Source organism: Macaca fascicularis, chromosome 9, assembly GCF_037993035.2.
Source record: "Macaca fascicularis isolate 582-1 chromosome 9, T2T-MFA8v1.1".
Classification (NCBI taxonomy): Eukaryota; Metazoa; Chordata; class Mammalia; order Primates; family Cercopithecidae; genus Macaca; species Macaca fascicularis.
This window is the reverse complement of record NC_088383.1, coordinates 60,731,274-60,744,415: the sequence shown is the minus strand read 5'-3', so window position 1 is coordinate 60,744,415 and position 13,142 is coordinate 60,731,274. Positions and strand designations below refer to the sequence as shown.

General features: G+C 43.2%; 1 protein-coding gene across 4 annotated transcripts in view; it reads right to left on the bottom strand.

Moving 5' to 3' along the window:
- GRID1 (glutamate ionotropic receptor delta type subunit 1) overlaps positions 1-13,142 on the bottom strand; it is a 792,303-nt gene that overhangs the window by 324,642 nt on the left and 454,519 nt on the right. For 3 of the 4 annotated variants that reach the window (XM_005565260.4, XM_065520780.1, XM_015456100.4), the window contains one exon: positions 9,645-9,698. The exons of the other annotated variant lie outside the window; for it this stretch is intronic. In XM_005565260.4, coding sequence (XP_005565317.2) covers positions 9,645-9,698 — 54 coding nt within the window. The remainder of the gene's footprint in view (positions 1-9,644; positions 9,699-13,142) is intronic. 4 annotated transcript variants of the gene reach the window in all.

Here is a 13,142-nt window from a genome sequence, read left to right as displayed (position 1 = left end):
TAATAGAAACTCTATCCTGTAGCCACAGTGGAGTTAAATTAGAAATCAATAGCAGAAAGATTTCTTTAAAATCCCCAAATATTTGGAAACTAAAAACATACTTCTAAAACCCATGGGTCAAAGAAGGAATCCAAAAGTAATATAGAAAGTATTTTGAACTAAATAATGAAAGCACATCATATCAAGATTTGTGAGATGTCACTAAATCACTTAAGGGGAAACATAGCAAAGAAAAAGACAGGTCTTAAATCAATTATCTCACCTTGTTCCCTAGAAATTAGGGGGAAAAAAGAGCAAATTAAAGCCAAAGGAAACAGAGAAAAGAAAATGATGAAGACAAAACAATAAACTAATATAAACGGATATTGAAAAACAATAGAGAAAATCAATGAAATTGAAAACTGGTTCTTTGAAATGAATAACATCAATAAATCTCCAATCAGACTGATCAAGAAAAAAAGAAAAGAGACAAATAATGAATGTTATAAATGAGAAAAATCATATGTCTATAGATTCAACAAGTATTAAAAGGATAATAGCAGCATATTATGAACTTCATACCTATAAATTTTTTTGCTTGTTTTGTTTTGTTTATTTGAGACAGAGTCTCACTCTGTTGCCCAGGCTGGAGTGCAATGGCACAATCTCGGCTCACTGCAACCTCCACCTCCCGGGTTCAAGTGATTCTCATGTCTCAGTCTCCCAACTATTTGGGATTACAGGGGTGTACCACCACACCTGGCTAATTTTTGTATTTTTAGTAGAGGTGGGGTTTCGCCATGTTGGCCAGGCTGGTCTGGAACACCTGACTTCAAGTGATCTGCCTGCCTCGGCCTCCCAAAGTGCTGGGATTACAGGGGTGAGCTACCATGCCTGGACCGTACCTATAAATTTGACAACTTAGATGAAATGGGAAAATTTCTGGAAAGACACAAATTACTAAACTTACTTGAGAACAAATAGCTAGCTCTATGTCTAATATATAAATGTAATTTGTAGTTAAAACATTCCTCTAAAGAAAACCCCAGGCCCAAATGGCTTCATTGGTAAATTCTAACAAACATTTAGGGGAAAAAAATAATAATTATTTATGAACTCTTCCAGAAACTGTGAAAGAGAGAATACTTCCCAGCTTACTTTTGAGGCCAGCATTATGCCAATACCAAAACTAAAGAAAGATATAAAAAGAAAAAATAAATAAATACCAATATACCTGGTGAACATAGGAGAATAATTCTAATCAAAAATTTAACAAATCAAATAGAACAATATATACAAAGGATAATATAATATGAAAAGTAGGTTTTATCCCAGAGATGTTGGATTGCTTTAATGTTAGAAAATCAGTCAATGTAATTTAACATATTCTGCAAAAAGAAAAACCATATGATCATCTCAATAGATGCAGAAGCATTAGATAAAATCCATTATCATTTCCTGATAAAAATTCTCACCAGTCTGGGAATGGAAGAGAACTTCCCCAATCTGATAAAGAACATCTATAAACAACTTACAGCTAACCTGATACTTAATGATGAAAAACTGTGTGTGTTCCCCCTAATATCAGGAATACGAAAATGATGTCTCCTATCACCACTTATATTCAACATTGAACTGCAGGTACTAATCAGTGCAATCAGGCAGAAAAAAGAAAGAAAAGGTATCCAGATGGAAAGGAAGAGGTAAAACTGTCATATTCCCAGAGGACATGATAGTCAAGAATATTTTCTCTAAGAAAATCTAATGGAATCTATGAAAAACTCCACTAGTATTAGTAAGTGGGTTTAGCAAAGTTCCAGGATACAAGATCAATATGCAAAAATCAATTGCATTTGTATATTCTACCAATGAACAATTGGAAATTAAATTTTGTTTTAAAGTATAATTGTCAGTAGCAGTAGCACTGACAATATAAAATACTAAGGGATAAATCTGATAAAAAGACGTGAAAGATCTGTATACTGGAAAAGATAAAACATTGAGAGAAATTAAAGAAAATCTAAATAATTAGGGAGATAGATCTTATTTGTGGGTGAGAAGACTCACTATTTTTATGATATCAATTCTCCCAAAAATGGAGTACAGATTCACTGCAATACCAAATAAAATCCCAGTCAGCTTTTTGTAGAAACTGACAAGCTGATTTTAAATGTATACAAAAATTTCAAGGACCTAAGACAACCAAAACAATCTTGAGGATGAAGAACAAGGCAGAAGCCTAACAAAATCTAATTCCAAATCATATCGTAAAGCTATAGCTATAGTAATCAAAAGAATGTGGGATTGGCATAAAGATAGAAAAAAAAATAGATCAATGGAATAGAATCAAGAGTACAGGCATTTTTCAGATACTACACTAAAAACATATTCTTAAAAGAATAAATTGGTAAGTTAAACTTCATAAAAATTTAAAATGTCTCTTCTTCAAAAGACAGTGCGAGACTGAAAAGCCACAGGCTGGGAGAAAATATTTACAAAGTATATACCTGATTTTTACAAAATCTTTTATCCCAATATAAAAAGAATTTTCAGAACTCAATAATAAGAAAACAAAAAATCCAATATAAATGGGGAAGTTGTTTAAACAGATACTTTGCCAAGAAGATACTTAGATCTAAATGGCAAATAAGCACAAGAAAAGATGCTAGGAAGTATTATTAGTTATCAGGGAAATGAAAAATCAACATCACAGTGAGAACCATTACACACCCATTAGAGTGACTATAATCAAAAAGCCTGACCATACCAAGTGCTGAAGAGGATATGAAGCAATTGGAACTCTCAGCAACTTGGCAGTTTCTTAAAAAGTTAACATAAATCTACCATAAGGGTTAGCAATTCCACTTGTAGGTATAAGCCCCAGAAAAAGGAAAGTATATGTCCATACAAAGACTTATACATAAATGTTCATAATAGCTTTATTTGTAATAGCAAAAAAACTAAAACAACCCAAATGTCCATCAACAGAGGAATAGATAATCCTATTGTGGCTTACAGATGTACAAATAAATATTCCTCATCAATAAAAAGGAAAGAACTATTGCTATACATTGCAACATAAGATGAATCTCAAAATAACTTCATTGAATAAAATAAGCCATACCAAAAGCAGAAGAGTACATACTCCATAATTCCACTTACATAAAACGCAAAGATACAAATAATCAGTAGAGCCAGAAACAGATCAGTAGTTGCCTAGAAAGTGGGAGAAAGTGGGCCAGGAGGGTGGCGTTCCTGAGGGCCATGAGGACACTTTTGGGGTGATGGATATGTTCACTACCTCCATTGTGGTTATGGTTTCCTGGGTATATACATATGCCAAATTTAACAACTTATACACTTAAATATTGTATGTATTGCATGTCAATTAAACGTCAAGAAAGCTGTTACTTTTTCAGAAAAAAAGAAAAAGGTAATGAAGGTGATACTCAAAAACAATGTCTGGCTCTGTCTAAGGTCTAATAAATGGCAACTCTTGGTCTTCATTCAAGAGTTCTGAGCTGGGGCTACAGAGGTAGTAAGATGTGCTCCCTGTCCTCAAAGATTCCTCAGTGAGGCTGGGAGAGAAACAAGTAAAACGATTACGACAAACATAATTGTTTTTGAGTGTTACTAAATTAAATTTGAAGATGGTAAATGGTACAGGGACTGAACAGTCCAACAGAATTGGAATCTTCAAAATAAAAGGAAGAAAACAATCTTTTCGTTCCCTCTCTTTCTGTGGGTCCCAAACAGAGATTTCTTAAAGCTATGTGCTTCAACATTCATATCACGGTCTTTTTCTTTGTTTTCTTCAATTAGAGCATTAGCATCTTCCTCTCCCACGTTATACATGTGGCGCGTAATCTTCTTTTCATTTGTTTTACCTTGGTGTGTGCTTTAGGATAGGGAAGACTTGAAAGTCTGGAGTGATGTCCCTGGACTGTTGACAGAGGCTGCTCTAAGAGCAAGGACTGACCCCTAAGGATCCTCACTGAGTACTTGTTGGTGACAAACTAGTGAAAGTGATAAGATGGGGACTGGGGCCTGAGGCTCAAGAACAGGAGAGCGTCTAGGCAGAAGGTACTGAAGAAGTCCACACACTGGGATGACCTTGTCCTTGGGGTGGCAGATGGGGGGTCTCTTAAGATAATAGTCAGATCATTTAACCCAGCGAGCTCTTCTGTGTGTCAGCTCCTCATACTAGGAACTTTAGGGAACCTCAGAGAAAGCAGATCAGCTTGTCCAGGGAATCAGGCATGTGCATCAATTCCCCAACACAGCAGAACTGGGGTGAGGCTGTGAAAGAATCACCCTACTGGGGAAATACAGAAGTCCTTTTGGCAGAGGCAATGTTAAGCAGATCCCTGCAAGAGAGGGAATTCCTAGACAATCACAGATTCAGAAGGACATGGCAGGTGGAAAGAAATACGCTGCCAAAACCCCAAAGGTAGCAGGGAAAAATAAATACAAGAAACAAGAAGTCACTCATCCTTTTGCAGGGATGACCCATGAGATAGGAATGCAATAGTAAGAAGTAAATAAGGGTGCAAGTGTGGGGTCAGGGTCATCCTGCAGAGGGCTGCAGTGGGCTGGATGATGTGGGCAGATTTCTTAAAGCTATGTGATTCAGCATTCACATCACAGTCTTTTTCTTTTATCAGGCCTTTGTCTTTTCTGTGTCTGAGGAGCCAACCAGAAGGATGGCGACAGTGGTCTCTGAGATCAGGAGCACCAAGAGAGAGCCAGGTTTGGGGAAGATGGTGAGTTTGGAGAGAGACACGCTGAGTTTGAGGTGGTGATGGAGCTTCCAAGTGGCCAAGTCAAGAGGATCTTGAGTCAAGCTGGATCTCTGGATCTGGAGTTCAAGGGCAAGGTCTGGAATGGACGTGAGATGTGGAGTCACCGACATACGCTGGCAATCGGGAAGAAGTGGCAAGGGCTTGCTGACTATACCTCCTCCCTTTTTAGAAGTCACCTCCTCCTGGCCCCTGCTGACCCACAGATCACCTCTTAGAGCCTCACTCTCTGATAAAACCCAGGCGCAATGGTTATGTGTGCATATTCACATCATCCGTTAAGCACCTTAAACCATTTCCACCAAAGTATGTGTGTGGTTTGGTTCAATGTCTGGAAGAATTCATGTAACAATGGAAGTTGCCCATCAACAAACAGAGTGCTTCAATCCCCATCATCCTTGGTTCTTCAAGAGGCTGGAGAGTCATACTGATTTTTCTATGGGAGAATTCCCTGAACAAAGTTCCCAAAAGGCCAGACCCACAGGGATCCCCGACTCTCCTGGCATCTGCTGGAGGATGCGTGGAGAGGAAACATTTTACCTCAGCTGCTAAAGAGGCTCCAAAAGCCACCCGCCTCATCCAGAGTCAAGGCTGACTGGGCTTGAACTTGGCAACATCTGATGAATGACCCATAGAGGTCCTTTCCATCGCTGAAACTCAGGACTTAATTGTTGCCTTTGTCTTTTCTCTGAGCAGACAGGGAAATGCTTGTCAATGCAATTTGCTCTACACTATGTACATCGACCTGCCTTCAAACAAACCTTTGAAGAATCTATTCCTTATTCAGGGCATTGAGGATTCAGTGATGAGCTGAATCTGGCCATGCCCTCAAGGGACTCACAGTTCAGTGGCCACCTTGACTAACAGTTCATTTTGTTTTCCACAAGTTCTTTTGAATCCCCTACCCTCTCTAAGGTAATTTGCAACCTAATCAGTCAATTAAAATATTCTTTAAATACTTTTAGCAGATCTAAAAACACACCCGCTCTCCAGTGTCCCCAGAGTGGTGCCCAGAGACCTATAGGAACTGTCAGTAGGGCTCACACAAGGCTTCCTCTGCATCCAATTATTTCTTCTCCAAATAAACCAGGTCTGTAATATGTAGCACCAATATTCACCAGAAAGAGGGCAGGTGTATTTAGAAAACCACTGCATAAAGAAAGCAAATAAAAACATGTGCCCTCAAGTGTTTATTTTGAATCCAGGAAAATGCATAAAACAAATCAAATACAGAGAAGGAAACTGAAAGGCAGAACCTGTAAGGAATGAGAGCGAGTGGGGGGCACAGCTAGAGGGCCATGCTGGAGGCCCCAAAGACACCTGCGGTGGTCAGGGAGGCACAGACCTGATCTTGTTTGAGGAGCTGAACTTAATCCAGAGAAGTGGGGGAGCAGTTTCAAGAAGTGGGAAGGCAAGGACCCAGTGAAGCAGCTGAATTCTGGAGCATGTTGGAAAGTGAGCCAGTAAATGCCTGCCCCTGACTCTCCTTTTCTCTTTATTTTTTCCCCCTTACTTTATCTCTAGTCATTATATAAGACAAACAGGAAGGTGGCTGGGAAACCATTTGCCTGTGGCTCTATACTTGGATAGCTTAAAAATTGGGCAAAGCCTAAAATGATATCACATTGTAATAATAATAACAGGACTTTTGTGTTCAATTGGGGCCATGCTGAAACCGGAAACAGTAGTCCTGAATATAGCCGGATCCTAAGGATAAGCCTACATGTAATTTGGAAAACACCTCAGTCCTTAACCAGAGGCTACCCTGCAGTGCCTGGGTGAAAGCTTTCCAACAGGCCCTACCTTCTGATAGAAGACTTCAAAAAAAGTCCATGAGCTGGCACCAAAGGCCAGCCCAAGAGTATTCCCCGTCAGTGTATATACCTGACCCCCACTGACTGGCTTCACTGAATCAGACACTGACCGTGAGTTAGGGATCTTTGCTAAGGCCATGTGCATGAAGCTACTGTTTGATGGAAAAATTTTGGAGCCAGACGATCCTCAAATAGGATCCTAGATACACCATTAATAGCTGCATGACCTTGGGCAAGTGATTTAACCTCTGGAGACTCCGTTTTCCCATCTGCAAAATGAGGATAACTGCCACACTGGGCTGTTGATGAGGACTAGGAGGGTAACAAATGCAGTGACAAGTGCCTGGCGCATAGTAGGTGATTAAGAAATATTAGCTGGCCAGGCATGGTGGCTCATGCCTGTAATCTCAGCACTTTGGGAGGTCAAGGAGGGCAGATCACTTGAGGTCGGGAGTTCAAGGCCAGCCTGGCCAACATGGTAAAACCCCACCCTACTAAAAATACAAAAATTAGCTGGGCGAGATGGCACACACCTATAGTCCCAGCTTCTCAGGAGGCTGAGGCAGGAGAATTGCTTGAGCCTGGGAGGCGGAGGTTGCAGTGAGCTAAGATTGCACCACTGCACTCCAGCCTGGGCAACAGAACAAGACTCTAGTCTCAAAAAATAAAAAATAAAAATAAGAAATATTAGATGTTGTCCCCTGCCTCACAGAAAAGGAAGCCAAGAAAGGAGGGAGTTGGGGCTCCCTGGAGGCCCCTCACATTTGGAGGAGGACACACTCAGCTCAGAGATACTCGCACCATCCATGTGCGCTCCCGGGCTGGCGCAGGGTACACAGCTGGCTATGGTGGAACACTGCCATCCTCTCTAAGCCGCTCCAGTGTGGCTCCAACAGGTATACCCCATATCTGACTCCTCCTGATGACACTCAGCCCTGGGTTCCAACTGCCCCAGTAATGCCAATGTGCCTACCAGTATGGAATGCCCTAGGGGCACCGCACTGGGTTAGTCTGAAGTTAACTCCAGCCCTGAAGAGTGAATCAAGAGGGACAGACAGGTGGCCCCTGAGGGTCGGTGGGGATTTGGGGAAAGAAAAGAAAACAGGTTAGGAATGTAAAAGCAGAGCAATTCTTTTGAAGACTGGTAACAGAGAAACACTGGCTATCCAATTTGGAGGATTCATCAAAAAAGTAAAACCAGCATCAGACATTTGACTTCAGGAATGCATCGTTTCTTTGGAACAAAGAAAACTGGACTGTGAAGAACCATAGAGAAGTCAGCAAACCCCAGAGAATTCAAACTTCTCAAGGATCAAGGCAGCCTCTCACAGGCTCTGAAAACAGGAGGAGGCAGTCATGTCCCTTCTAATTACCAGCACAACCACCTGCACCCCACGGTAAATGGACAGTTACTACACGTCCCCAACTGGCGTCTGTGGACATGGAGCTAATAAGATGTGAATTCATGAAGGGAAATCTATGAAAAGTGGACTTTGCAAGTAGTTACAATCTGATACTACCTGCACAATTATTAAAATAAGCCACCCAAGACTATTTCAGACATATTAGCAAAGAACTAATGAGGAAACAGACATCATAAAAGAATGAATTGCCTACATAATAAACCTGCATCTTCCAGATGAAGCCATTAGAAATTGATCAGCTAATTTAGGAGCAGCTGAAGGCCATAGCCATGATGAGCCATGATGAAATCTTGCACCAAGAACACATTCTGAGTCTGCTGTCAGTGAATATAGCGCACTGAGGTCACACAGGCCACCCAAGTCAGTGCTCCTGAAAGGACATGTGGGCAGAGGGGATTCTTTGGGAAAGCTAGGGTGTGCGATTTCAGGCCACTCTCATGCAATGCCTGCAGCATGGAGGAGGCCAGGGCCAGACAGGGTACAAGTAATGAAGAGCAGGCCAGGCCACCATGATCCCTGGTGTTGTCATTCCTCCCTAGGGCCAAGCTGGTGGGATGGTCAGTCATGGGAGAGACTTCCTATTTACTCCCTTTACGTGGGTACACTTATCCCTACACGTACTGGTTGCACACACAAACATACTTACACACACATGCACAAACACACAGGCACATACAACTCACACAGCACAGCACTCAAACTCATATACAGATATATGCACTTTCATACATACACACCCAAACATATGCATACACAAACACATATACACACTCATGCACACACACTCATACACACATGCACACACAAAATTTGCACATGCACACCCCTGTACATACACTCAACACACACAATTCACACACAAAGACACACACAAAGACACACACACTCTTGTACATGCACAGCCACACACATATTCACTCATTTGCACATGCACACACTCACACACACACACACTTGCACATGCATGCACATACCTGTCACACACTCAAACACATCCACACACATATATACACACATCTTCACACAGACACATATATACACACATCTTCACACAGACACATATATACACACACCTTCATGCAGACACATCCACACACATGCATGTTCACACACACCTACACACACAACTCATAAACACACACACACCATTAACACAGACATACACACACACCTGGATTCACATTCTCGCATGCATGTGCACACCCTGCATACACACTCTCGCTCACACTCATGCACACCATCCTGCATGAAATTCAGCCTTCCTCCCCTACTCATTCCTTTGCCCCACCGCCTCTACATCCCAATTCATGACCTGCCCTAATTGCTCCAGCCCCTGGCTCCCACTGGCTGCCTCACCTCACCTAGCACGCCTCATCCCTGCCACCACTGCCCTCTGACTTTTGACTTCCTCATGAACCTGGGTCAGGATTCTTTCCCTGGTTCTCATCTGCCAGGTGAGCACCCTGCTAGGTCAAGTTCAACTCTTTGAGCTCCTGGGGCTAGGTGGAGCCCCAGGATTCACGACAGCCCCCTAAGTCAGAATTGAACCCAAAAGGATCATGCTGAGCTTTACCAAGGGGTTAGGGGCTCAGTCCAGGCCTTGCTCATCACATTTCTAGAGCCCTTACCTCATTCACAAAGACCCAGTGGCTGTCCTTGGAAGCCAGGTTGGTCTCCACGGCCTGCAGAGAGAAAAAGAACGAACATGAACAGAAGCAAGACAGAAGCTGGCAGACACAGGATGATTGCCGAGACAGAGTTTTATAAACATTGTTCTTAGAGAATATTTTCCTCACAAAACATGCCATCCCCCTGGGGCCTGCTCTGGCTGCCTTAGCTGCAAGAAGCTTCATCTGAACACAGACATCTGATTTCCTGCTCTCCCTCCACGCTCTCCTGCACCAGCCCAGAGCAAGATTAGATGCTTGGGTTCCTGCAGGCAGCACAGGGTCACAGACACAGGTACAGCCTCCCTTCCCTAGGAATGCCTGCAAACACTTTTCTGCTGGGGCGCTTAGGGGATGAGTGTTATCATTATTCCAGGCTGCAGAATCAGGAAACTGGAATGAGGGATTTATGGGGGCTTGTCTAGTCCAGCTGTACTGAGTGACATTCAGGAAGACAGCAGCTCACAGCAGCTCTGGGGCTCTCAGCTTCCTTCAGTTCTTTAGGATCCATAGAACAAAGCTCTTTCTAGTTCCTAGGCCATAGCCCCATTTGTAACTCTCTATTACAGTGTTTTGTTCTGTTTCTTTATGGCACTTGCCATCTTTGTGCTTGAACGGCTATCAGTTTACTTATTTCTTATTGTCTATCTCCTCTGCCAGAATATTTCTTATTGTTTATCTCCTCTGCCATTATGTCAAAGGCCACATCTCCTAGGTCACAGCTGTGTCCCAATAGCTGTAACCAGCACACAGCAGGTATTCAGTAAACATTGTTGATTATGCAAATGAAGTGGAAGGCCGAGGCAGACAGAATTCAGTTAATTATTTTGTTTCCTGTATGTGTTTATGAGTGCTTTCCCTCTCCTTCAATTGGAAAGCCAACAGACTGGAAGAATTGGAAGAGACTGATGGTTTCCAAGCATGTCCCGTATGAATACATCCCGTGAGCAGGTGCCAAGTGCTTGCTGAGCCTGGGCACTGAGCCAGGCCGACTATGAACCTGGACAAGAGCTATCAGATTGGAGTCCTGTTTTTTTGTTTGAAATGTAATTTTATTATTCCTGTTATCGAAAAAAAATGCAGAAAAATAAAAATGCTCAACATCCCATCATCCCATCCCATTTAAAAAAATATGCTGCCATAGTGAAAATTCCCCCTTTATCCCTCCAAATGTACTCTCTAAACATTGTTTGAGGTGTCACCTTCTAGAAGATTTTACAGTTACCTCTGCAAGTAAATAGCTACAAATAGCTGTTTTCATTAAAATCAGACCATGAAATACACATCCAGTTAAGACTCTAGTTTTTGATTTATCAGTGTAACATGAATATCTTTCCTCATCAGTACATAGAGATCTGACTCACTCCCAACAAATGAGGCATGGAGGTGTCAGGGCCTGTGCCAACAACCCCACCAGTGACCCTAGGTCTGCATGGTGCTGCAGCCTGCAAACTGTCATGTACAGGGTGCCTCTCTTTTGCACTGGAAAGAAAGGAGGCTCCAAGAGATGCTAAGCCATGTACCTGGGTATGCTGCAAGGCTGTATCCTGAAGACACTTTCCGCCCCTTTCTACAAACTCAGTTAACCCGGCTCTCTCCAGAGATGCTTCAAGGGCTGAAGAGCCAAAGCTCAAAGGGACCTTCAGTCAGGGTAGAGGAAGGAGAACACTTCAGGGTGGAGTCTCAGCCACCCCGTGCAGAGCCTCTCTCCTGTCAACACGCAGACTTTCAGGGAGGTCTTCAAAAGCCTGGAAGCACTGATGAAGAGATGGAGGGAGAAGTGGAGACAGGGTGGGCTGAGAATGCTCTGAGAACATCACTGGGCTCTAGCTCACCTCGATTGCCAACAGTTCAACATTTCCTTGACACTCATGTAGAGGACACTGGCAATACTCTTATTAAATGTGCACAGATGCAAATCTGGGAGGATGTCATAACATCTCAGTGGCTGGAACACTGAACTGAATCTAAAGACATGTGGTTTAACAAGGCCAAACTCAAGCCCTACACTCAGTTTCCAGGAGCAGAAGGGCAAATGGGGAAATAAAGTTTGAAAGCAACACTCTTGAGGAAAAACCAAAGGGGACTGCCTCCACCCAGCTGTCACTTAACCACTCTGGTCTCTGTTCCTTCATAAAATGTAGATAACACTTGCCATTTCCTGTCTCCCAAGGTATGTAAAAGCACATCGCTGGGCTCTAGCTCACCTCTAGCTCAACTCATGGAAAGGAGGGTGTGGGAGGAGTTTGTTCCACCCCTTGGCAGGTGGACCTAACCAGGTCACCCTACTCGATGAAGGACAATGCACACTATAGCCCAGTCATGAAGAGGGACAGTTAAAGTGATCAGGGATGCTTAGAGGTGGGATAATACAGGTGTCTTTAAATTGTCATGTGCAAGAGAGATTGGAACTGCTCTGTGCATCTTCTGAGTGTTGACTTAGAGCCAATGGCTCCCATAATCAGGGAGGCAGATATCAATTCAATATAGGAGACAACTTTCTGACTTTCCAAGTCATTCAAGATGAAATGGGATGTCTCAGGAGTAGCGCCGTCCCATCCCAGGAAGTGCCTGAGCAGAAGGTGAGCAGTACTTTCTTTACAGTGTCATGTATCTAAGAAGGTTGACCATTTGTGAGAAGTAAAGATTTATCATGCACTGACATTCTTCAGCAATGATTCTCCAGTCTGGCTGTGTTTCAGAACCTCCAAGGGAGCTTTAAAAAAGAGGGCCCGCAGGCCCCACTGCTAGGGATCCTAATTCACTGGCAATTGTGCTGTGTCTGAGATCCTGTGCTGTTTCAGAGCTCTGACCCTGCCTCTTGGCTTCAGGAGCTGAGAGTCCTGCTTCAGAATATGCAGTTCTGTGAATCTGAAGGTCTGGGTATACCTGTGCAGGTGAGAGGTTCTCTGCTTGTCCTGGAAGAGGCCAGCACTGCAGACAACCTGATTCAGTTGCTGGGAGACCCCAGGGAGTGGGTGGGAGATTTGGCCACCCTAAGAAGTACTTCCACCTAGTATCAGACCCATGCAGGGAAGATATTGGTGGAGACAATTGATCAGAAAACCCCATGGGACAACTGGTCAACTTTTCTGTCCTACTTTTCCTCACCAATTAAGCATCAGCTAATTTGTTAAGCCTCTTTTCCCCACACGGAGATAAATAGTGCTTTTCTGCAGCCTTTTCCAGAGGGTGCCATTCGCACAGAGGCTGAGATAGATGGAGAGAAGGAGAAGCTATAGCACATTTAGCAGGAACACTGCCTGCCTCCCCCTGTCCTCTATCACCCCACGCTACTCCAGCAATTACTGGAGGGCTGCCAGCTCTGTGGGAAGAGTCCTAAATGCTCACACCCCAGTGGGCAATGTCCCTCCCAGCACCACTAATTCCCCTTCTAAGTGCTGCCCTTTCCCTTTTCCTCTCCAGCTACATCTGCAGCAGGTAGAGGTAAGTCCTCCC